Source organism: Cibotium barometz, chromosome 30, assembly GCF_041138505.1.
Source record: "Cibotium barometz isolate CiBa-2024 chromosome 30, ASM4113850v1, whole genome shotgun sequence".
In the NCBI taxonomy this organism is placed as follows: Eukaryota; Viridiplantae; Streptophyta; class Polypodiopsida; order Cyatheales; family Cibotiaceae; genus Cibotium; species Cibotium barometz.
The window spans coordinates 22,709,550-22,734,617 of NC_141075.1; the positions used below are offsets into that span (position 1 = coordinate 22,709,550).

At 40.5% G+C, this 25,068-nt stretch overlaps 2 protein-coding genes across 2 annotated transcripts; one reads left to right on the forward strand and one right to left on the reverse strand.

Moving 5' to 3' along the window:
• Positions 1–39: 39 nt before the first annotated feature.
• LOC147621280 (uncharacterized) lies at positions 40–3,751 on the forward strand. The gene is made up of 5 exons (XM_086824436.1): positions 40–212; positions 667–773; positions 909–1,055; positions 3,050–3,124; positions 3,267–3,751. Exons 1-5 carry the CDS (start codon positions 40–42, stop codon positions 3,749–3,751), a joined length of 987 nt encoding a protein of 328 aa, XP_086680562.1.
• Positions 3,752–14,159: 10,408 nt separating this feature from the next.
• On the reverse strand, positions 14,160–24,345 carry LOC147621281 (uncharacterized protein At2g24330-like). Its single transcript, XM_086823982.1, has 6 exons — positions 24,209–24,345; positions 17,065–17,405; positions 15,982–16,126; positions 15,559–15,668; positions 14,916–15,327; positions 14,160–14,817 (listed from the first exon to the last, which is right to left on the reverse strand). The coding sequence occupies exons 1-6, from the start codon at positions 24,285–24,287 to the stop codon at positions 14,549–14,551; spliced, it is 1,356 nt and encodes a 451-aa protein (XP_086680108.1). The 5' UTR covers positions 24,288–24,345; the 3' UTR covers positions 14,160–14,548.
• Positions 24,346–25,068: the final 723 nt, after the last annotated feature.

Consider the following 25,068-nt stretch of genomic DNA (forward strand, 5'->3'; position numbering starts at 1 on the left):
GAGCATAGGCCCGCCACACCCTAGGACGACCGCGCCATCATGGACGCCAATGCCCAGCACAGTAACAAGTGGGCGACCATCGCCCACATGCTGCCCAGTCGGACACAAAACACGATTAAGAACGACTGGAATTCCAGTCTCAAAAGGCGGTGCACGGCAGAGAAAGCTTCTTTGGTTGGTGGTGGTGGCCAAGGAAGCAAGGTTTTGGAAGAGTAGGAGGAGGGAGAAGAGATCTGCAACAGCTTTGAAGGTAGAAAGAGAAGTAGTAAGGAGATTTCCTCCGTAGACGAGAGCTTGAAAGATGAGAGTAGTAGCTGGGAAGCAAACAAGCTAAGAAAGCTTAGTGTCAGCCCAAACTCTCCTATTGGCTCTGATAGTAGCAGCACCGATTTCAATGGTAGTCGTTTTATCTTTAAGCATGTGCCTAGACCACTACCTTATGTTCTTATGGACATGTGAAGCAGCAGCATCAACAGCAAGCACCAACGGCACAGGCTTGTAGCTCAGTAACCACGGATCCTCTCACTTCTCTCTCCCTCTTTCTCTAAAATAAGCTTTAGCGATATGGGGTAGCACTCCCAGCGTGCTGGTTCTATTGTGCTCCAGCTTACACTGCAGCTGGGCGCAGTGTTTCGTGTTGGTTTTTTTCTACAGCTTACACTGCAGTGGGCGCAGTATCTTGAAGAATGAAGGCTCAAGCTTCTGTAAAGAAGCATTCGGAGTTTATCAGTTACCATATTTCCTTGTGGACCGAAAAGACAACATAGAAGGAGGTTGAAGATGATGAAGAGGAGAAAGAGAAGAAAGAGGCAACAACTTGGCAGTCAGGGTGGGGGCGCCAAACAACCTTTTCTGTAACTAGTGGCTACTGTGGCAACACTGATGACTACTACGGAGATGGCTGCCAGAGAAGGCCTTGCAGCAGCGGGGTAGTGGATCTAGCGTCTCCGACACAGTGACAAGCAGTCGGTTCCTCTCGCAAAACAACGGTTCAGGCTGCAGGCCTCAGCTCTATTTGACACGGGCATGGCCAAGGGGGATCAACGATGGAGAAGGTTTGGGAGTCGCATCTTGACGCGAGGGGCGTTGATCTTGGTGGCGGGCGCCAGTCGAGTAATCTCGAACCCAAAGTAATCTCGGGCTGGGGCAAGCGGGGGGGTGGCGAATCTTTTCGAAAAATAAAGAGAATTGAATGCATTGGTATAATTTTAAAAAATTTGAAGAGAGTCCATATTTCTTTAAATGATATTTATTAAACATCATTACATGGACATAATGCTAGCCACCACTAAGTAATCTCGGGATAATAGTAATCTCGGCCCATCGTAATTTTGGGAGGACTTCATTGACATTATAGTCTCTCTCTCTCTCTCTCTCTCTCTCTATATATATATATATATATATATATATATATAGCCAATACATTGCAGAAAGTGGAGAGGAGAAGAATATTCTATTATCTTATTGGATCTAAAGATCAAACTACCACTTGCATTAATCTGTCAAGAAGGTATTTCTCTTAGCTTAATCTTTCTAATACATTGAGCTATACTTTTGGTTACAAGCATTGCCAAAAAACACCTTGTTTTGACATGATTTGATCTCTAATGTGATGTGCATTATCTTTAAACAATTTATAGTTTAGCATATTGATCAATTTGATAATGAAATTCTTTGTTTTGACATGATTTTATCTTCAATGTGATGTGCATTATCTTTAAACAATTTATAGTTTAGCATATTAATCAATTTGATTGTGTATGTATTGATAATGTAGTCTTAAATGTCCACAACGATGGATTGGCTAGTTAGAGATGAGGATAGTGATGATGCAAGTATTGATGATGATCTAAACATTGAAGACCAATGTCAAAGTGGTAACAACCATGATACTACAACGGAAGTCTAAAAAAATTGCATGCAATCCAAATGAGCATTTATCCCGTATATGTTTCTCTTTTAGTGAGGAGCTATATAACTTAATGATAAGAGTACTACAAGATGATGTGTCCACAAGCTTGGAAATGCTAAAAAAGTCATGATGATAGAGACATGCTTGATTTGAAAAAGTGACGAAAAATGAAAGATGAGCTTTGCTTGAGAGAGAGAGAGGATGGTTCTCTTTGTATTTATTTAAAGGGGCCATTTAAGTTAAAGATTTAATTTACATGTATTGAGGAGTGGGAAAGCATTGTGAAAGCTGCACACTGTGGCAAAGGCTCAAGAGAACACAAAAGTGCAAATGTGCCACGCTTAAAGCGATCAAGTCAACATGGTGCACTGACATCAGAAGACATGGAATACCTTCATCTTACATCAAGGAGTTTATTAATACATGTACATGTAATCATAGCAAGAGTCAACATATGCTTTTAATTAGGCATCCCAAATGGGATCTAAACAAGGAGCCATCATATACTATACATATAAATAGGGCTAATGTGGACATGCAATTGAAGAATATAATGATAGAGTATATGGTGAGACTAGTCATGGTGCGGTCATCAAAGAGACACCACCCTTCCAAGACTATGGTGGACTACATGTGTCATAGAGGAGGTGGACCTAAATGAAGTGGAAAAATTAAGAGATTACGTACATCCAAGAAATGTGGATGCACTTTCAAAGTGCAAGTGGAATACATTGACGGCGGCAAGGATGAAGTGTATTTTCATTAATCCAATCCATACACGACATGAACCAAGCACACGAAGTGACTTGTATCACTTGCCAGTTCACCCATCTGTTATTGAATGCTGCACAGAAGATTTGTTTGATGTGGGAAGCTCTCGCCATGTTGCAAAAATGTCCTTATCTAAAGAACGATATCATATGGAGAGAGCATCTACTCTTGACTGCGCTATCTATAGGTTCTTCATGATTCCCAAAGAGGTTTCTTCATTATCATATCGAATTCGCGCTGAGGGTACTTTTCTTGATCTTTGTTTATGATTAAATATGATAAGATAATTAAGAGTGATCCTTTGTTTATGAGTAAATATTGTTAGATCACAAAGAGTAATTATTTGAGTGCACCAACATGATGCAGGTAAGGTTTCAAAAGATGATTGGGAGTCAATGTACATGGAGGCTTTAGCATTGAAACAACAAGAAAAGGTAGTGTATTCTAAACTTTATAGTACTTTGGAGATCTCTACCATATGTGTTACATCTTGGTATATCACACATTGTTGTTATGTAGGTGTATATTGCCAACCTTATAATCCAAGTGCAAAGGATGCCAAAGATAGGCCATTCATCTTCACATTGTTGTTATGTAGGTGTATATTACCAACCTTATAATCCAAGTGCAAAGGATGCCAAAGATAGGCCATTCATCTTGGTTTTGCAAGATGACTGGATGTTGGAAATGGCTTTACGTTTCTCTAAAAACAACTCATGGGCCATAGATAGCACTTTCAAGACAAACGTATTTGGGTTATCCTTATATGCTGCAGTGCTACCAAAACAACTTGGTATTGGCATACCAATTTGGTTCATGTTGTGCACATGTGATGTGGGAGCCTACCATGAAGTCATTGCCTTGGAGTTCACACTGCGGATTGTTTTCTCTAGAATGGGTCATGTTCGTCCTACCGCACTTGTCATTAACAAGTCACAACAAGAATTAGAGGCTATACTCAAGGTGGTGAATGAAGATCCATATTGTTGGGAATTTCAAGAGAATGGAACAATGATTCAAATGGCATGTCACGTCTTGCTATGTTGGTTCCATACCAAGAAGGCTTAGGTTGAGAATCTTCTTCCACAGGTAGAACTAATCCATTTTATAGTTAAGCTTATTTATATTTATATATTTGTGGTATAAGCAAACGTTGTTTGTAAATTCAAGTTCCAAAGGAGATGAGGATGACATATATACTTCAATGTTTGTAAATTCAAGTTCCAAAGGAGATGAGGATGACATATATACTTCAATGTCAAACCTTATGCATTCAGTTACTCACCACCTTGGTACCCACATGTCACCACTTTTCAATGGTCACCACATTGGGACAAAAAAATTACCCACTCAGCGGTGCCTCGGGAATAAAATTACATAGATGGTAGCATTCTCATCTAGGTGGGAGGTTATTTTTTTGGTGAGCATTTGGCAACAAGCTTTTTTCATTTTGGCAAGCTTTAGCAATATGGGTTTTGCTAATGTGGACTTGATGTGTCCATGTCAACATGTGACATGGCAAGGACATGCATACATACATGGCCATGCACATGATCGTGCACATATATACATGACCATGCACATGCACATGGACATACATACATATATACATAGCCATGCACCATGACCATGACCATGACCATCCACATACTCAAGATAGATGGCATCCCATAGGCCTTTCAGAGACTACTCATGCCATTTATATGCTGTAAAGTGCTACCAAAAATGCTTGTCCATAGTCAGAACATGTTGTTGAGACAAGGCTTTCTGTGCTCCTAATTCCAGGAAAGAGTTGCACATGTTCTTCAAATGCTTACATGCTCAAAAGGGGCTTTGTGTTTACAAGAAGGGTTCATGTGTTCTCCACATACACAGGGTTTCTCCATGCTTAGAAGAAACTATCCATGCCATTTACATGCTTGTAAAGTACTGCTAATGTGTGAAAAATCATGTCCATGATTAGAATATCCTAAATCAAGGCTTTACATGCACAAAAGGAGTTGGTTGTATATGCTATGTACATGCTTAAAAGGGGGTGCACATGTCTTTTACATGCTCGAAAGGGGTTGCATATGTTATGTACATGCTCGAAAAGGGTATCAAAGGTGTCAATAACCTAAGCATCGGAAGAGAAAGTCTTAGGATATAGGGTTTTCCATGATCAAAAAACTAGGAAGAAAGCCTAAGCCTGCCCATGTGCAAACATACCTTGCCCATGCTCAGAAAAACCCTCTCCATGTGTAGAAAAGCATGTACATGCTTGCATAGGGATTGCATATGATATTTATACTTTGGTAAAAGCCACATCTTGCTAAGAGAAGCTTGGCCATGCTTTAAACATTCTGATATAGGGCTTTCCAAGCTAGGTAGGCCACTTACGTGATTGTAACACAAAAAGGACTTGGTTGAATCCTTGTATGGTTATAGTGGGGGGTTTGTTACACTCATAAAAAGAGGAATGATGCCAAGTATACAACTTTCTAGTTCAATTTAGCAATCTCGACCTCTTGCCATCGCAAATTTTTTACCTAGACGGCCACTCTTTATGAAACCCATATAGCATGTGTGAGCAAGCATGTATTTAAAATACCCATAAAATTAAATATGTACATTTTATTACATAAATGTTTATAGGGGGCTTTCATATGTATACATGTTTGAATGTTAAATTTTAAAAACCCCCTATGTGCATTTATAGAAATTCACTACATTAAATATGTAAAAACTCCCTCTTCCATGTAAGGGTTATGTAAGTCCATGTATTAAAAAAAATACCCCTCCATTAACTTAGGTGCTTGGTTACATGTTTATGAGTGCCACCACCCCCCAGGCTTTTTCCACATGTACTATCTATTTAATTTGTTCCAAGAGTCTGTCCATTTTTCAATATCATATGATTTTATTATTTCTTGTGTATATTAATTAATTAATCTAAAAAATGATGTTGGGTGCCTATTATCATGGAGGTTGTCTCACCTTCATTCTTATAACCCTTTCTCCTACACCACATATGTGCTTTTTTAGACTAAGCTACATAAATTGAAAAGATACCAAATCAATAGAAATAGTAATATGTCAAACAGAGGAGAGGAGAGGGTGCCTTATTTGGCTCATGTATCTCTATTTGTTCTTTCCTCATCCGTGTCGGATCCCTTGCCACTCATCTGCTGATGAGCATATGATTAATTATAACCACCCTTGTGTCTTCTTTTTATGGACGAGGTAGGTCACTTCCGTGGTTGTAACATTGGTTGAATCCTTTTATGGTTTATAATAGGAAGTGCATAGATAGCTATATGAAAATTAGGACTCGTGCTACATGGGCTGATCTATTCATTAGCCATCATATTTGTGGCCAGCACTTTGTCCAAATGTTGGGAATGGATTCTCTATACACTGAGTGGCCTATCCATGCTTGGAATGGTCCTATTCATATTTGCAATGTGATGTCCATGCTTAGATTGGTCTCAGAATGGGTTTTCCATGATTGACATCATATGTCCATGCTCAAGATAGGCTACAGTTCCCAAAAAACATGGTCCATGCTCTGAATGGTATGTACATGCTTACCATGGGCTATCTAACCATACATAAGAAAAATGGTGTTCAACAAGCATGTACTCCTTTTATATAATTTAATGTACATAGAAGCTTCAAAAAGCTGTTGAGTACTATAAGTTCCTTGATAATCTTTGAATTTGTAATGATTATAGCCATGATATCATATTTATCATATAATGCATGATTGGCAAGTTAGTAATAATTGCATGATCGGCAAGTTGAGAGAGAGTAATACTTACAAGAACAAGTGAGAAAGGGAAGTTTAGGGAAACAAAATGGAAAGAAGGAGCCTCGGATATGTGGAACTATCCAAAAACTGCTACTTCACTAGCAAATTTTTAAAGTTTTTGTAGCACATGGACCATGTCAATCTTTTCTTTATCAATCCAATCTTATTAAACATGTGGCCACCTAACTTCAATTCTATCTTTGAGGCCATATCAAAGACTACATTATATCTAGCCATATTTGTTCTCTTACACACCATTAATGCACAAAAGAAAGGTGTTATAAAATGTCTAGTTGGTTACTTATAGACTAGTCACCCCCATCAATCCCTTTTATGGAGTAGTGTTTTTTGTTTACATCTTACACATAGAAATTATGTTACTTCCATACTGACTACCTCCCATGATTTGAAAAAGTACAGATAGTCAATTGAGGGTCAAATCAAGGCATTCCAACTCCAACCAATCAAAGACAAAGGGCCCTTGCCAACCCCACCATGGAACTTTTCCCAAATACAAAAAGATAAAGGGCCCACCATTTCCTCATGTTTTTTCCTTTCTCTTGTGGATAAAGGGCCCATCATTTCTCCTTTCTCTTGTGAATAAAAGGGTAACCAAGCTAAAAGCCAGTGTTTCACTTACCTAACTAACATGCCATGCCCATGCCTTGGGAAGGCATCATCTCGTGCTTAAGTTCTGTAACTAGCTTAAAACTTACATGCCTTTAATCCTTTATAAAACATAAACATGTATAGTCTTATGCTTAAGTTGCATAAATAGCTTAAAACTTATAGGCCTTTACCTCTTTAAAGTAAATGCATTGTATAGTCTTGCTTGGTGGAATAAAACATAAATACATTGTATAGTCTTGCCTAGTAGAATAAATTATAAAACATAAATACCCAAGGGCTTTATCATGAAATTACATGATCTTGATTGCATGCACAAGAGAAAATTTAGGTCAATATACATTGTTTACTAGTATGATACACTTGTTTTCTCTTGGTCTCTAGTGTTATAAATTTACAATAGCGATATGTGTGTGTGTGTAGTTCTATAAAGTACTATGTATAGTTCTTAAAGCATGGAAGTTATACCTATTTTTTATCACCCTATGCAGGCATCTAATATGGAAAGTTTCTTTGAAGTTTCTTTTGTTTAATTACAAGAGTTAAGTACTTCAATATGCTATTTTGTAGCTTCAAACTGACAACCAAAGGTTTCTTAGAAATTATTTTTTTATCATCCTTGGGTCTTCTTTTTATGGATGAGGTAGCCCACTTCCGTGGTTGTAACATTGGCTGAATCCTTTTATGGTTTACAATAGGAACTGCATGGATGGTAATTAGGAATCATGCTACCTGGGCTGATTGTTGGAAATGTGGTGCCAAGATGCTCAAGTTCTTGTACTAAGGGGGGGTGTGAAGAGAGCATGTCAATCCACTCCTAGATGGTGGAGATGAGATATTATCGGTGTGTGTGGAGGATAGAGATGATGAGGTGCAATCATTTGAAACCACATGGTTTGTATTCCTTTGGCTATATTTAGACCCACAATCTAATGAAGAAGAACACACTTTTGCCTTATCCAAGTCGTGATCACTTGCTTATGCACTAACACCATCATTAACACACTAATCCTTTCTCTCTCATGCACTAAACAATGCCTTTTCTCACATATCATCCACCATAGCCTTCATCTTACACTTGTCTTGAGCTCCCAAATCTTGTTTTTTAAGTTGGTATCATAGCATTTAGATCCTAGGACCTCACTTTAGCTTGGCTCATAAATCTCCTTGAGTCACTTAACCAAATCTGTCACTAATCACGTCTCAATCTCAACCTTATCCTCTTTTAAACTTTCCTGGCAACTTGACCATTTGCAAATTCCATGAGCTACTTTTGCATATTCTAGGAGCTACAGGCAACCATTTGCCTTGAAATTTGATTCGCTCTCTTCAGGATTGAAGGGCACAACTTTACGCTAATGGCTCGACATCGTGAAGCTCAGGAAGAACATTGTTCGAATAGTACATCGCATCATGTTTTCACCTTTCTGTCTCACGCGGGCCGTACATCGCATTTCAGGCTAATTCTAGCACGTCAAAGCTACGCCTCCACCTGCTCTACAAGCCCCTAAAAGGGTTTGATCTCTTTCGAAGAGAAGAAGGAGAAATCATACCTTCTTCATGCCTACCTCAACTGCTATGGCCACTCTTTGGAGGTATTTTGGATATGTTTGATTAAAAATCTTAATCACAGTGGCTTAAGGACTAATTGAGACATTAGTACAAGTGGTTTGAGTTATTCTAAAGTGTTTGTGGGAAGTCTTGCACAAATACCCCTTTGTATCCATATGCAATCACCACCAAAATCACATCCTTGTTATGTAAGCACTCACTAGTGCATCCACATACCTTGATGTGTTGTGCATCCCATCGTTAATGTGTGTGTCACTAAGTTGAGGCATCCTGCAAACAATCAGTAAGGAATGTGGCATGTATGTAAGTGTCTTCTACATTAAGGCAAGGTGGTGTAGATTTATTCATAAGTCTCATTGAGACCAACCATTGTAAAGGGTAGACACTGCCAAGAAGTGGGCATTGGTAAGACCCCCTATTCACCATGGCCCAAGATGAAATTGTCAAGTTTAGTGGTATGGGATTTCACACATCGCAGTCAAAGATCATGTATGCACTCATGAAAAAAAATCTATGGGAAATAATTCAAGGGAGGGATACTCAAGCAAGCATAGGAAGCACATGGAATGAGAAAAGTGAGAGAGTCTTGGGACTCATAGCACTTGCATTAGATAATGAGACAATTCATCATATCATTTTTGGGATTGAGAAGGCCAAGGAGGCATGGGAAGAGCTAAACACATTGTTTGGTACACAAGCAAAGCACTCCAAAGTTTACTTGCTAATGCGATCGTATCAACTCAGCCGCCTAGGTAATAGTCTTGATCTAACAAGCCACATCAACAAGTATAAAAGTATCAAACAACTTGCTACCATTGGTAAAGTACTTGATGATGATGAAGCTAAAGCTATTTTGCTTGTTGTGAAAGGAAAGAAGAGTATGCCAACATAGTTAAAATCTTGTCTAACAACTCTAACTTAACCTTAAATGATGTACAAACTTCATTGCTTGAACATGAGTAAAAGATGAAAAGCAAGTATGAAAACGGAGCGTCCTCATCAAGGGACTTGGCACTCTATGCTAGTAAAAGGGAATTTAAACCCAGATGCAATCATTGTGGCAAGTTGGATCACACAATTAACACATGCAAGTTCAAGAACAAACCAAAGCTTGAATGTACCATGTGTGGGAAGCTGGGACACACAGAGAGGAGCATGTGAATCCACTCCTAGATGGTGGAGATGAGATATTATCAATGTGTTTGGAGGATAGAGATGATGAGGTGGCATCATTTGAAACCACATGGTTTTTATTCCTTTGGCTATATCTAGAGCCACAATCTAATGAAGAAGAACACACTTTTGCCTTATCCAAGTTGTGATCACTTGCTTATACACTAACACCATCATTAACACACTAGTCCTTTCTCTCTCATGAACTAAACAATGCATTTTCTCACATATCATCCACCATAGCCTTCATCTTGCACTTGTCTTGAGCTCCCAAATCTTGTTTTTTAAGTCTGATCTATTCATGAGTCATTGTAGCACTTCGTCCAAATGTTGGGAATGGATTCTCTATACATTAAGTGGGCTATCCATGCTTGGAATGGTCCTATTCATATTTGCAATGTGATGTCCATGCTTAGATTGGTCTCAAAATGGGTTGTCCATGATCGGCATCGTATGTCCATGCATAGGATAGGCTTTAGCTCCCAAAAAACATGGTCCATGCTCTGAATGGTATGTATATGCTTGCCATGGGCTATCTAACCATACATAAGAAAATTGGTTCAACAAGCATGTACTCCTTTTATATAATTTAATGAAGTATATAGAAGCTTCAGAAAGTTGTTGAGCACTATAAGTTCCTTGATAATCTTTGAATTTTTTAATGATTGTAGCCATGATATCATATTTATCATATAATGCATGATTGGCAAGTTAGTAATAATTGCATGATTGGCAAGTTGAGAGAGAGTAGTACTTACGAGAACAAGGAAGTTTAGGGGAAGAGAAAGGAAAGAAGGAGCCTAGAATATGCAACAAAAGCATCTCTATCATCACAATATTTATCAAGTATTGCATCCAGGAGATTGGAGCTATCCAAAAACCGCTACTTCACTAGCAAATTTTTAAAGTTTTGGTAGCACATGGACCATGCCAATATTTTCTTTATCAATCCAATCTTATTAAACATGTTATGCTGATTTAGTAGCTCATGCTTATGACTTGAAATAATCATGTTTTTAAATCATTTTTTTGTTCAATGGATGTACCTGATGTGTCATGAAGAATTATACTGCAAGAGCAAATTAGTTTTTCGTTCGATGCATGTACCCGATGGCATGGACAATTGCATTGCAAGAGAAAAAACAAGAAGGATCATGTTCAAAACCTCACAATGTAGTAACATCACTTTGTTTAGCCAATGTAGCAAACATATGCATGTTCAAGAACATGCAAGCCATCCTAATATAAGACATTTCACTACCCATAGTTCGTGTGTAATTGTGAATGTGTTTTAATCTTTGTGTACATTCATAAGAACGAGAAATGATTGAGCACAAATTGTGTGCATGTGCACCTCAAAAATGTCCCTACATATACTCGATAGCGGACATAAAAGTTCACACAAATTTGCCTTCCATTTTAAGGTACCTTCGCTTATCGCACTACTTGCATCTCCTCTCATCTATCAAGTACATTGTGGTGAAGTATTACGTAATCTAAATGTGGCCACCTAACTTAAATTCTATCTTTGAAGCCATATCAAATACTACATTGTATCTACCATAAGTGTTCTCTTACACACCATTAATGCACAAAAGAAAGGTGTTATAAAATGTCTAGTTGGTTACTTATAGACTAGTCACCCATCAATAACTTTTTATGCAACCTTTGATTGTAGTGTTTTTTGTTTACATCTTACACATAGAAATTATGTTACTTCCATACAACCTACCTCCCATGATTTGAAAAAGTCCAGATAGCCAATTGAGGGTCAAATCAAGGCATTCCAACTCCAACCAATCAAAGACAAAGGGCCCTTGCCAACCCCACCATGGAACTTTTCCCAAATACAAAAATATAAAGGGCCCACCATTTCCTCATGTTTTTTCCTTTCTCTTGTGGATAAAGGGCCCACCATTTCTCCTTTCTCTTGTGAATAAAAGGGTAACCAAGCTAAAAGCCAGTGTTCCACTTACCTAACTAACAAGCCATGCCCATGCCTTGGGAAGGCATCATCTCGTGCTTAAGTTGTGTAACTAGTTCAAAACTTACATGCCTTTAATCCTTTAAAACATAAACACATTGTATAGTCTTGTACTTAAGTTGCGTAAATAGCTTAAAACTTATAGGCCTTTACCTCTTTAAAACATAAATGCATTGTGTAGTCTTGCCTTGTGGAATAAAACATAAATACATTGTATAGTCTTGCCTGGTAGAATAAATTATAAAACATAAATACCCACCAAGGGATTTATCATGAAATTATATGATCTTGCTTGCATGCACACGAGACAATTTAGGTCAATATACATTGTAAACTAGTATGATACACTTGTTTTCTCTTGGTCTCTAGTGTTATAAATTTACAATAGCGATGTGTGTGTGTGTAGTTCTACAAGGTAGTATTTATAGTTCTTAAAAAGCAGGAAAGTTATACCTATTTTTTTATCACCCTATGTAGGCATCTAATATGGAAAGTTTCTTTGAAGTTTTTTGTTTAATTACAAGAGTTAAGTACTTCAATATGCTATTTTCTAGATTCAAACTGACAACCAAAGGTTTCTTAGAAGTTATGTGCCCATGTATTGACATTGCCACCAACAAGAACACATGGAATCTCTATCAAAGAGACACTCAAGAGGTCGACTTTTGGGGTGGGGACAATAGTGTAGTGGTAGAGGTGGGAGCCCTACCGAATAGAAGAGGAGCTCGAATCAAGCTCACACCTCCCTCCCCCCCCCCAAAGGTATCATCATGCTTGTAAATATGTACTAGTCCGAGCTGTTACATGCTCATGCTTTCTCCCTTATAGAATTTTAGCTAATTCTTTAAGATAAGTAAGAACCATCAGGGTAGTTTCAGACTAGTTATAAGTTGAAATTGCCCACACAATTTCATGATAAATGATGCTTTCTAACATACAAAAAAGCCACATGTATCCTCTCTAACAGTTAAAAAGTAGATAAAACCCCAAAGACTCAAGGTCAGCTCCAAAACTAATTACTCATAATCCTCAAAATTCACTGTGCCGACTTATTTTTATCTCCCTCCTTTTTACAACACGTAATCTTACACACCAAGGCCCTTCAAACCTTAAAATTTTTGAAACTCCATTAAATGTGCCTAAGATAATCAAGTTACCCTCTTCATTTAATTTCTCCCTTGTTTTTTCATCAGTCCTTTTTTTAAAAGCCTCTGAGCTCTCTTCGATGTTTCTTTGAATGTGCTGAAAATTAGTATTGCATGCCTTCGATGTTATTTTGGAGCAGGTGAAATTCTCTTGCTTTAACTTTACAAAAAAACAATCAGCTCATTAACCATGGTACAAAGAGCTTTTTCATTTTAAACAAAGTTCAACCAATTTGCATGCCTTGCATTTAACTTATTCTGTGCCTGACAAGGTCCTTAACATACATAAAACATGAGAAGGGTTTTGGTCATGCAAGGGGCTTAGTGATCTTCGTTTCAATCTTACTAGAATGTTACACAGATAGTATGTACATGCTTTCAAAATCTTGAAATCCACAAGTTTCTTCCCTTTATTTAGGGGGGGAGAGAATCCTTTCCCCTTTAGATTGTAGGGGACAAAAGAATCCATGTTCTTCAAACTGCACAATAAATTACAAGCAACCTATAAATTCGAGGTCTTAAGCATGTTTCTTGTGGACCATTTAAGTTTCATGTTCAGTACTTGTGATGGTTTCAAATATGGTTAATCTGGAAAATTGCTCTCATTGTTAACTTTCTAGAGGCTTTGGTTGATGAAGACTTGAGCAAACCCCAGAAGACACAATCTAGGCCAAGCATGTTGCCATTTCCTTATTGCTACTCAAGTTGAAGCATGGATTTTCGCTGCATATGTAGACCCAAAGGGTATGAATAGAAACAAATATTACTAGCTTCATAAACTAACCAACATGATATAATCCGGACAGCTTACATATCACACCTTTGATTCCACTCATACCAAAGTCTTCCTTGGAATTGGAACTCAAAGATGCACATGAAAAGGCAGTGCAGTCACCGTCCGTGTTTGCTTCAGAAAACTATCCAGCAATAGGTCCTCTTATTTTGTTTAGTTTTCATTCATAATAATCTGCATTTTAAACCTTAAAATAAACCTGTGGGCCTTAAAAAACGTATTACCGTGATAAAATAGTCTAGGGCATCAACCTCAACAAAACAGTTTATTATTATTTGTGCATGGTTTGGCATTGGGCACCCAATGTAGGAAAAACCTGATATTTTACTAAATGGCCTTAGACCCAAGGAGAAACACTAGGTCCCAGAAGGCAAGCATTGCCACAGTGCCACCTAAAATGCAAGGAGAACACTAGGTCCAAGCAGGACCTACAAACTACATTGCCACAAATGCCCAAACAACAAAAAACATATATCAAACCGCCATTTCAGAATTCTCCTGTTCAAGCTGCTTGCTTTGTTTTTTGCAAAAAGCTATGAAGTCAATGTCAATGATTACCACAAGATATAACCAAGAAATCGAAGTACAAGCATCCTGTCTGTACAGCACTTATAGTTGGCCCAATCTCTTCATTCTTTGTACAGCTTCCTTAAAGTAAAGCATATAGCATGTGGCAGCAAGAGCAAGCTCTTGCAAGAGCATCACTATCATCCTTCCCCAGCATGCAAGGATCCTCTGCTCTATCTAAACAGAAAACTTCAACCTGATTTGGAAATCTACTTTAACTGGTGATATCATTGCTTCTGTCAGAAGCAGTTGTATAATTTTCAGGTGACTGAGGTTCAACAATAGCTCCTCCACCTGTGACCAAAGGAGCACTTACCATAACGATATCATTGTTGTTTAAACCTTGAAGCCCAGCCCTTGGAGTAGTTGCAAGTGAACTGCTACCATCTGCTGCAGTTTCACCTAGTTGACGAGATCCATTCAAGGCATGGCAATGGGGACAGTAATACGCTATATACTGAAAATCTTCCTTTCTCGCCAGGCCTGAAAACAAGAAAGTTCCTCTAAAACATTAAGGGCGAACACCCAACTCCCAATGGCAACTTGGGACAGTGACAAGACGATGAGAACATGAAACGCACCATTATGCATGTGGCAGTTCTTACAAATCAGGGCATAACATTGAGTAGGATCTTCCCCGACTAGCATGGCCGCAAGGCGAGCAACCCACCCTCCGCCACCACCACCACCACTTATTTTGCCTGTAATCTGCTCCATTTCCATTGATTGCTCTCCAGGATAGAGCCCCCCAACTCTTGCTGCAGTCTCATCGATTGCCTGTATGCTGGGTGTGCTCTGATGTCTCACCCGCCTTCTTAGTCCAGTCGTATCGAGTGGCTCCACATTTTGTCTTCTTGCTTCACTTAAAGCATGCTTATTTTCATCCACAACACTTGATGGTTCTAATGATAAACTAAGTCCAGCATCAGCTCCAAGCTTCGAAGCCAGGACTCTAGCTGCAGCTTCTTTTGCCGCAGGATCAGAATCGTATTTCTAAATCCCAGAGGCAGCATCAAAACGAAGGCTTATTAGACATAATCTTGATTCTTATAATCACCTTTTAAGGCACCAAAATTTGAAATATTTCTAGCTTGCACACAAGCTCTGGATTGACAAACAAGAATAAAAAAGGATAACTTATTCAGTACACATGATAAGGACTGAGCACTAATCCATGAGAAATAATAATCATGTGTCCAATGGAGACAGTGTAGAAGAACCCACATGGATGAGCTGCTGTGTCAAATAGTAATTTGTTCTCTCCTTCAGCTCGTCTATTTTGGCTTTCCTTTCGTTACGAAGTCGGTCGAGTGTCTTCTGATCCTTCCGTTCACCTGCACAAAAAGGTTCACATTTTCAACCACTCTTTTCTTAATCCAAATTCTACAATCAGACTAAGAGACCAAAATTAGCAAATTATTGCAAATCATCTGTAGGACAGTCTTAGCATGGTAAGAGTTACTTAAGGGGAAAAACAGGCTTGGATAAAACATAATTAAAGACAAAAGCCAAGCCCTAGGCAACACACATGATGTTAATCTCATCAAAAGCAGCACATGAAAGTCCAAATCTCATGACACAAGATTGTATCGGCTAACCCGATCCCAACTGAACATAATGGAGCTAGCTCAGAGACAAGACACGTACACAGTCTGTAGTAACTCGCACAAGTGGAGTACACTAATGAAGCAAGAGCTGGGAAAGCAAACACGGGAAGGACACGGAGTGCCCTCATTTGCCATGATAGCTCAGGTGCCCTTGTCATTATCACTGCGATCCCCAAGAGCAAAAGCTGCAGACAAAATTTCAGCATCAATTATATCCACCTTTGAAAACTGAGTTCAAAACACATTAAGGAGAGATTGATGTAAACTTTTGGCAGTATATATGGCCTCACAATTATGGGAAGGAACACAAAAGTACTAGCTTCACTGCAAAAAGCAGCCAATGACAAAAACTATTAAGCGTAGCATAGGGAAAGTACAAGCTTTTTCATTTCATTTCATTACACAAGAACCAATGTGCCCTCTCACAAACCCAACCTCTTAGAAATTCATGCTCCCATCTCAGGTTGGCCGAAGCAAATGATAGCTCATGTTTGTATGGGCAGGGGATCGCATGGAGCTTTAGGCTTGGCGCAATACCATCTGTGGATGATGCTGGGACGATTCCACATCCTTTAGGGGACAAACTCCTTAAAAAGGATGCCCAAATGTAGAGACAGCATGTGGGCCGCCACGTGGCAAGTTGACATGGCTGACAGTCACCTTAAGCTAGCTAACAACTCGTTGCAACCAGCTGGCTAAGAGTTGGCAAATAGGGGAAAAAAAACTGGAGGGGGTGATGTGGTTTCATAAATATAAGGCACCTCTTGTTTAATATTTGCTTTGACAAAATGCTCACACAACTTGGTATTAGTGATAAAAGCATGCTCGTGAAAAAGGCCCCTCCTGTGTTATATTCAATTTGACAAAAGGCTCACAAGAATAGGAGCTGCATTGTGTCAGTGTGTGCATGTGCATAAACCTTCAAGGAAAAGTACATACCATTAGCACAAAATAAATGTGTGCACAAAAATATGCCTTACAGATAGCATTTTTCATGCAAGCATTATGCTTTACTATATATGTATCAGTATGCACATGCATCCACACATTTCCAGGTCTCTTTGACAAAGTGGATACATATGAGGGCATATAAATTGCTTGTTAGCAGAAAAGAAATAAGCACCTCAATGATGATCGAATAAATAATCAGCCCCCTGGCTAGCTTTCTCCAAGTTTGAGATCGCTGCTTAAGGCGAGTGTGAACTGCTGCCTCCTCTTTGGAAAGATGTTGCAACTTTTTTTCAAAATCCTCATTGCTAGAGCTGTAAAATAAATACCCAAAAATGGAGAAACTGCTCCAAATCCTTCCTAAAAAGTTTCTCTTTGGCTTATGCTCAGTTTGTCTTGATGTTACCACCACTTCTGATGCATCACTCTTGCTGAGTTGATCTTCAGTGCTGCTTGCAGCAGATTTCAACACATCACTCTTGCTCAGTTCCTCTTCTGAACTGCTTGAGGCCATTTCTGCATTTTGCAATCTGCCTTTTAATCTCTCTCTCTCTCTCTCTCTTTCTCTCTCTCTCTCAAACACACACACACACACACACACACACAAAGCAGACTAGTCCCCATGGAGGTTTTGGCTACTCGCCCCCTTTGGAGTCACCAGAGATCGGGCAGCCTCCCGCTATAGAGCCCAATGCCCTCACCCTCAAAGATTCAAACCTTCCACCCATCAGCTTTAGATTTTAGACATCCCCCAATGCCATGGGAGGCACCACCACGGGAGGTGGATATCTCAGCACTCTACTTTGCCATGGACATTTGAGCTCTCGATGTCTATCAAAACATCGCACAGTCGTACAGTCAGGGACCTATGTAGTACATCAGCCATTCTTTTTCGTGTTCTGACATCCAGTCTACACATGGATCATATGTAACATCTTTTTGGTCTCATAGACCCTTTGGGAGTTCTCATCACAGCTGGCTTCCACACCCAAGGAGGAGGAGGACACCCATACACTAGATCCCATGGAACCACCTGTTCTGCATTCCAGCATGCCCGATGCCCTGACCCTAGACATCAGCCTCATCAGCTCCAGATCCAAGACATGCTCCATTGCCATCGAGCTACCTTTCCACGTGACATAACTGAGGGAGACCTCCCAGCCATACTCATTAGCCCCATGCTTGATATTTTGGAGAGTGCCTGATGCTCCTCTCATGTTTCATGTTCCAAGTATTCCATGATGAGATTTCCATGGACAGTTTTGTATCACTCCACTGAGAGTTTTGATTTGTTCTATTTTATTTTCCATTCCATGATGAGATATGCCATGGACATTATTGTATCACTTCGGTCTCATGGGCCCATTGGGTCTTTATGGATGCTCTCTCTCTCTTTATATATGCCATTGTACTGCATACTATGAGATACGTGGTCGTTTCCACTGTTTATTCAAAGAGGGTTTTGGACCACTTTCCAGAGTCATGGGATACCAGGACCAGAGGTGTGTGGGATTGTTCTTGCTTGAGCTGCGGAGACATAGAGATAGCCTGCTTAGGCGCCCAGAGAGCCAGACTCAGAGGCACATTACAGATTTCTTTAGTCCAGCCATCACTGCGCCAGATGGACCACAGCAGCAGCAAGACATGGATACCGCCCACACCAGGGGTACACTGATTGATCGTGCGATTGAGCTTGGGTGGTCCAGACGCCCACGACTACGGAGGGGGGCATCCCAGCATAGACGGAGGTTGCAGCGGCAGATTCGGATTATTCTTGCGAGGCATGCGGGACACCCAGTCAGGGTGCTGACCACAGAGGATATTGAGGAGATCCGCCAGTGTCCGATGCGGCACATATTATGAGATGGAGGCACCTCCATAGTGTACCCCTCCATCCCACATGATATTGTATCCTCTCACTATATTCCACTCACCTCCATAGCGTACCCCCCCCTCGCTATATTCCAATTCCACTTTCATTTTCTAGGTGCCAGTAGTATCATCTTTATTTTTCATTTTCTGGGTTTTTTTATCCAGACATTGTATCAGATCCACCATGATGTAACTTTTGGTCTCATAGGTCATTATGGCCTTTTAAAGATGTTAATATAACATTTCAATTCATTTTCATTTCTCTCTCTCTCATTAAATGAGGAGTCATGGCATTATATGAGTCTGTGACAAGGAGAGTCTGGCCACCAGGAGGCATATGACATGTGATCACTAGCACCAGGGTGAAGCAGGGATGCCATCGCTCTTTGGCCTTTACATAGATGAGGTGTCTAACTTCATTGACACACTTGGAGGGCCATAGCTTGGACTTACAACATCACTTGCATACTACAAATGATAGGAACTTGCCAGATACCAGATTTGCCTATGATAAGATTGTCTCAAAAATGTTCAATGTTATAATTAACAAATGCCTATTCCAGTCATTGACACACTTGGAGGGCCATAGTTTGGACTTCGCATCACTTGCATACTAGAAATGATAGGAAATTGTGGGGTACCGGATTTGCCTTTGATAAAGATTGCCTCAAAAATGTTCAATGTTATAATTAACAGATGCCTAATCCAGTCAATGGTGGAGTAAAACCTATAAAACCAACTCATGCCTAAAATTATGCCTACACCTGTTAAGGGTATGACTATGAATCACGCACGAATTTCACCAATTGGATTACTAACTTGGTACAATAACTTGTTAAGCTATGGACTTGCCGACTAGAGTCAGCTCTAAGTGGGCTTGTTTCACCTTCACAGGTTCTGCTCGTATTGAAGGGGTAGGAATACTGGTGGGTATGTTCTCCGTGGTGTGAGGTCTCTGAAGCCTCCTCGGACCTCAGGAACAGATGATTCCTCCTCATTGACCCACGGTGGCTTGGTCAAAATTTCTTGGGCAGGGCGCTGACCACCATTCAAAAGATCTTCTTAGTGTGTGGCTCTTACGGGTTTTCCCCGGAGCTCTAACAACAGTAAAAAAATCCTTGCACAAGTTCTGCACAGCCTTAGATCAAAGCCTTAGCTCTGATACCAATGTTACATGCAGTATGTTGTGGATGCATTTATGATGGTTAAGGTGCGCATTAATTGCATGCAAAGAATGATGAGGAATCTAAGATGAGAAGAGAGGAGAGTACACCCAATTGGGTACCAAGTACCCACTTAATGGCTGTGGCTAAACTGCTTTTGGGGTGGGCTGCCTATAGCATTAGAACAGAGCTTGTCACTTTATGCTCCTGTAAGGTTGAACACCTAACTGATCTCTGATTTGTAGGTCTCCACTAAGCATCTTTGGATTCATGCAATGGACCAGATGGTCAAGGGGACCAGCCTCCACAATGGGCTCTTGAATAGTCTTCAGAGAGCTGCCCTCGCCCGAGCGCCACAGCATCATTCATGACCTACAAATCACTCACAAATATACAAATATACCCCTTGACTATGTCAGGAGGCAGTCAGATTGAGGGCAGACAAGATCACTGACTGGGCATCTTCTCGAGCACAAGTGTTCCCTTACAGGTAATTTTGATCCTCTGGGACAAGGAGGATAAACAGTCAGTCCTTTACAAGGTGGCAAAGGTTTGGAGACTAGTCAGACTAACAAAATAGGAGCCGATTGAGGATGCTATTCTTTACACAATCAGAGTGGTTTGCTCAGTAATAGCCATTGGTACATAGTCCTGACTCCTTACCCCTCTCTTGTCATGGGTAGTCCAGACTCCAAGGTGTCTTTGGCTTTATGGTGGATGTCCTCTCCAATGGATACCCACTTAGACTAGAGTCCACTTAGCATTGCATATGGGATTGCACCGAGGCCCAAAGGATGTGGCAAGCCGTCACTCTCTCAATTAGCAGGCTGAGGAGAGGGACTTTCTACATCACTTGGAAATCTCTGGCCTAGCGTACAGTCAGCTCCTCATGTTATGTACGAGGGAGCAGATTAGGACAAAACGATTTTGACCCATAGAAGAGTCTCTCAACCTATCACTCTAGATGCAATAAGGTACCTATTCGTAGACCTGAGTCTCCTTACTATGGAAGATCTAGAGATCAAGATGCACAGAGGCTCTAGATGGGACTCAAAATTATGCCTCTCAATCACTCAATACGCTGGCCAAATACTTTACACACCCACATGGCCAAGTGAGGTAGGATGGAGAACTCCTCATGCACCACACTAGCCTGTAGAGTTTCCTTTATAAGAGTGGGATGATGGTCTTTTCTTCACATATACAGCCACAAGGCCTTCATGATGGCATATCCACTTGCCAGATTAGTTACAACCTCCTCACTTCTTTTTCCCTTTACTATGTATGAAGCTTTTACAAGACTTTATCCTGAACTTTAAAAAGTTTGTTTTCTTGGGGGGGGAAAATTTTGTGCACGGCTCCTGTGGATAGTCTCTTGGAAACCAAGAGTTGCCGACACACCGAGGAGGACTACGGTGGTCAGCCAGCAAATGTGCCCAACGTGTCCCTTCCACAAGGGCCACTACCACCCTAGAGGCACACACATGCACCTACAGAGGCTCTGGCATGCTAAGGCAAGTCCCCACTTTGCCTAACCAGCCCTACAATCTTCCACTTCCTTCCATGCTTGATTGGAGGGGGGTATTGGAGGTGCAAATCTCGCATGGGTAGTGGGGATTGCAAGATGGGAAAAGGGATGCCAAGTAATCCCACATGTAACAGCAATGTGTAAGATGAAAGGGTGTATATAGTCAAAAGGGACCCCTCCTACCTTCAACTACCATGAATAGGGGCTCTGATACTATCTTGGAGACCAAGAGTTGCCAACACACCAAGGAGGAGGATGGTGGTCAGCCAACAAATGTGCCCAGCATGCCCCTTCCGCGAGGGCCGCTAGGATTCTGGAGGCACACACGTCCACATGGGCCTACAGAGGCTCCAACATGCTAAGGCATGTCCCCATTCTACCCACAAAAGACACGCTTGGGGGAGTTGAATATAGGAGGGGTCCCTTTGGGCTATATAGACCCTTTCATCTTCCACATTGTCTTTGCATGTAAGATTACTTGGCATCCCTTTTCCCATCTTGCAATCCCCACTACCCATGCGAGATTTGCACCTCCAACATAGTCTAGTGGCCCCGATTGAAGAGCAACTACATGAGATGCCCGGTATGATTTCCCGCTAACCAACTTGGGGTCCATGAGCACACTGCCTTCGTGGCTCTGCTTTCCACAACCCAAGTACTACTCAGAGATCTTTAGGTCAATGTCACAATTTTGTCCAAAACCTAGTCAAAACACAACCACCCAGCCTTTTCCCATCCATACAGTTGGAATCAGCCCGATAAGTTCCCTGCAATTAACATGTGGGCTGCTACAGGCTGTACACTGATATTTCAGCCATTCCTCCTGCTTTGGGATCTGCACACAGCCATAGAGTCTATCTAAAAGTCATGAGACTCGCTCGGAAAGCGTGTACCAGCCTTAATCAGGGCAAAGAGCTGAGCACTAGCCAAAAAGCACCTTCTTAGTGTTCATCCCATGAAAGGCTTTCTGAGCATTTTTGGACTAGTAATACCCTATGTGGCCCTTTGGTTTATCATTAAGGTAACCTACAAAAGCTAAGGTTAAAAACATATCAAAAAATAGGATAAATCTTAACCACCTGCTGCAAAAATCCCAAGCCAATTGATAATGCACAAAATAATAAATTCCCATTAGCCACTCACATCTTTGGGATTTATGCACACGCATGAAACTCACAAACAACCATGTGCGATTGAATCAATGCAATGTCTATGTCCAAACACAAGTCACACACAAGTCAAGCACAACAAGACACAGAAAGCAGAACTGTTTGTCATGAAATCTCCAATCTTACACACAGCTTTTCTATGATGTTTTCACGCAGGAAACTGTGCATTCCAACTCAGAAATGTTGAACTCTAACTTAGGAATCCTCTTCTCCCAATGCAAGAACAAGTATATCATGCTCCAACTTAGGAACAAACCATTATCCAACTTAGGTTAAATGTGGGAGCTATGTCACAGCAGCCCCACACAGCCCCCTATATGAAAGATTCATATTTTTATGAAATGTACGCTTCATACAGATCGTTTTTGAAATGTCTGGCAACTATGATTGTGTGTTGCCTTACTCAATTAAGTAAGATATTAAGATCTACAAGGTCAACCCTACTACAACCACTATCCAACCCACAATTACAGCTACAATTGTCAAATGTACCCTTCACTAACATCAATAGGAGAGGACATAACCTGAAGACCTTGAAATGGATAATGGGCAAGGAGACCCCTAGACTCTGTTCGTGGGGTCCCAAGGGTGAGTCTCAATGGCCAGCCAAGACATCCCTTTATCATTACACAGCATGGGTACACACTCCTAACTGTAGCAGAAAGGTCGTACCCCATGATGCAAGGCCCACTACGAGGTAAAAAAGATGCCCACACATTCAAGCACTACTTCTCAAGGCAGACCACATCAGGGCCAACCAAGGGATTCAAGCATTCCTTTGTACCATGTAGCATGGTTGGGTGCACAACTTCAGCTCCAGAGCAATGTTCATTACCGAACACCTATATTTAAGTGAAAAATTCAATCAAGTAAAATCTCTTACTCCTTGAAAGGGCAACCCCTCTACTCCCTCTCTCCAACCTGCCCAGGATGACAAACAGCCACCATCCAATTCAAGCAATGTGGAGCTGCCACCTGTCATTGGCTGAGTCACCGACACCCAGCGGGTGGCAGCTCACCGGATCCCCCGGGCATGACCACCTCCAAAGGGCCTGATATGCTGAAAGTAGCTTTGCAGACAAGCTTATAAAGTTAACCCCCCAAAGTACCTTGCCCTCTGATAAGCTCAAAGTAGCTTTGCCGACAAGCTTAGAAAGATAACCCCGTGCTTAGGGCTTAAACTTGATGGAGCCCACTCTAACCTTCATAATGAAGCATGTTAATCTTTAAACATGTCTCTGTTAAGGTCTGAGGTGGTGGTAAATAAAAAGCACCCAAAAGAAAAACTATAATTGGGTTTCATTTGCATCCCTCATCTCGTGTTTTGAAGGCTTGGCACTCCTCCATTGTTGCATCAAGTGTTAAAACCCTAATTATATGACAAGCAGATCGATCTGCAGCCTTCTTCCATGGCTAAATTTGAATCGTTCATCTAGATTTACAAGCAAATCGAATTAAATTGCGTGTGTAACCCTTGATCTATAAGAAGAACTTGCAAGTGCACGCAGCAAGGTGAGATCGTTTTTCTAAGCTAAGATCAACCAGACAGGCCATCAGAAAACCAGAACAAATCCAATGAAAGCTCACCTGCAAGCTTAAGTTGGCCTTGTTGATCTGGTTGTTGGATCCCGCCAGTCAAATGCATATATTTTTGATGCGATAACATAAGTTACCATGAGTTGAGATTTTTAAACCTTCCTCGAAAGCATCATTCTCCATTCCCTTATAGATTACCTTAAAAACACTTTTTGAAATGCTTCTCTCTTGTAGTATCTTCCATTGAAATAAAGTGAATCTTGTGATATTGTTACATAGCATTAGTGTAATAACTGTTACGAAAATAACTCGTATGTTATTATTTCTCTATTTTATATCAGAGACGCTCGTGTGCATCGTGCCGATGGGTACGTGTGTTTTAAATTATGGTTGCTTATCTCTCATCACAACGTTGGGATTGATTGATGTGATTTCAATTGACTGTTTAACTAATATGGATTATGTTTAAAGTATAGATGGTAAGATATGCAAGGGTACCGATTGAAGTGTCGCACTGTGTGAGGGTACCAGTTGAGGTGTCGCACTGTGTGGGAGCACCGATTGAGGTGTTGGCATGGATGGTGGACTGAGTGGTGGTGTGAAGACGAAGATCATTTGTTAATCGTGATATTTTTGTACTAGCATTTAATTGATCATTTGTATCCTATCATGTGGCTAGAGTTTATGTGCGTATGAGCACAAGATTATTTAATGTGCTTGTGTGCACAAGTAGATGTGTATAATTATATTTGATATTAGGCAATGGTTTTATCATGTATAAACCTTAGGAACTTTGGATAAAGTTATTTATATATAAAGCAAAAGCCTAAAAGTGGAACAGGTGCTATTTATGGCTCTATGGGCTAAAATTATGAATATGATTAAAATACAACAGGTGGGAGAGGAGCCAC

Bases quoted from the DNA above. Each gene is read 5' to 3' on its own strand.
- LOC147621281 (XM_086823982.1), bottom strand. From the start codon at position 24,287: ATGTTATCGCATCAAAAATATATGCATTTGACTGGCGGGATCCAACAA. The intron at 17,406-24,208 runs GTGAGCTTTCAT...TGCAAAATGCAG, and splicing joins AGGCCAACTTAAGCTTGCAG to AAATGGCCTCAAGCAGTTCA. The intron at 14,818-14,915 runs GTGCGTTTCATG...TCTTGTTTTCAG, and splicing joins GAACTGCCACATGCATAATG to GCCTGGCGAGAAAGGAAGAT.
- LOC147621280 (XM_086824436.1), top strand. From the start codon at position 40: ATGGACGCCAATGCCCAGCACAGTAACAAGTGGGCGACCATCGCCCAC. The intron at 213-666 runs GTAGGAGGAGGG...CTTACACTGCAG, and splicing joins GGAAGCAAGGTTTTGGAAGA to TGGGCGCAGTATCTTGAAGA. The intron at 3,125-3,266 runs ATTCTAAACTTT...ATTCATCTTCAC, and splicing joins ACAACAAGAAAAGGTAGTGT to ATTGTTGTTATGTAGGTGTA.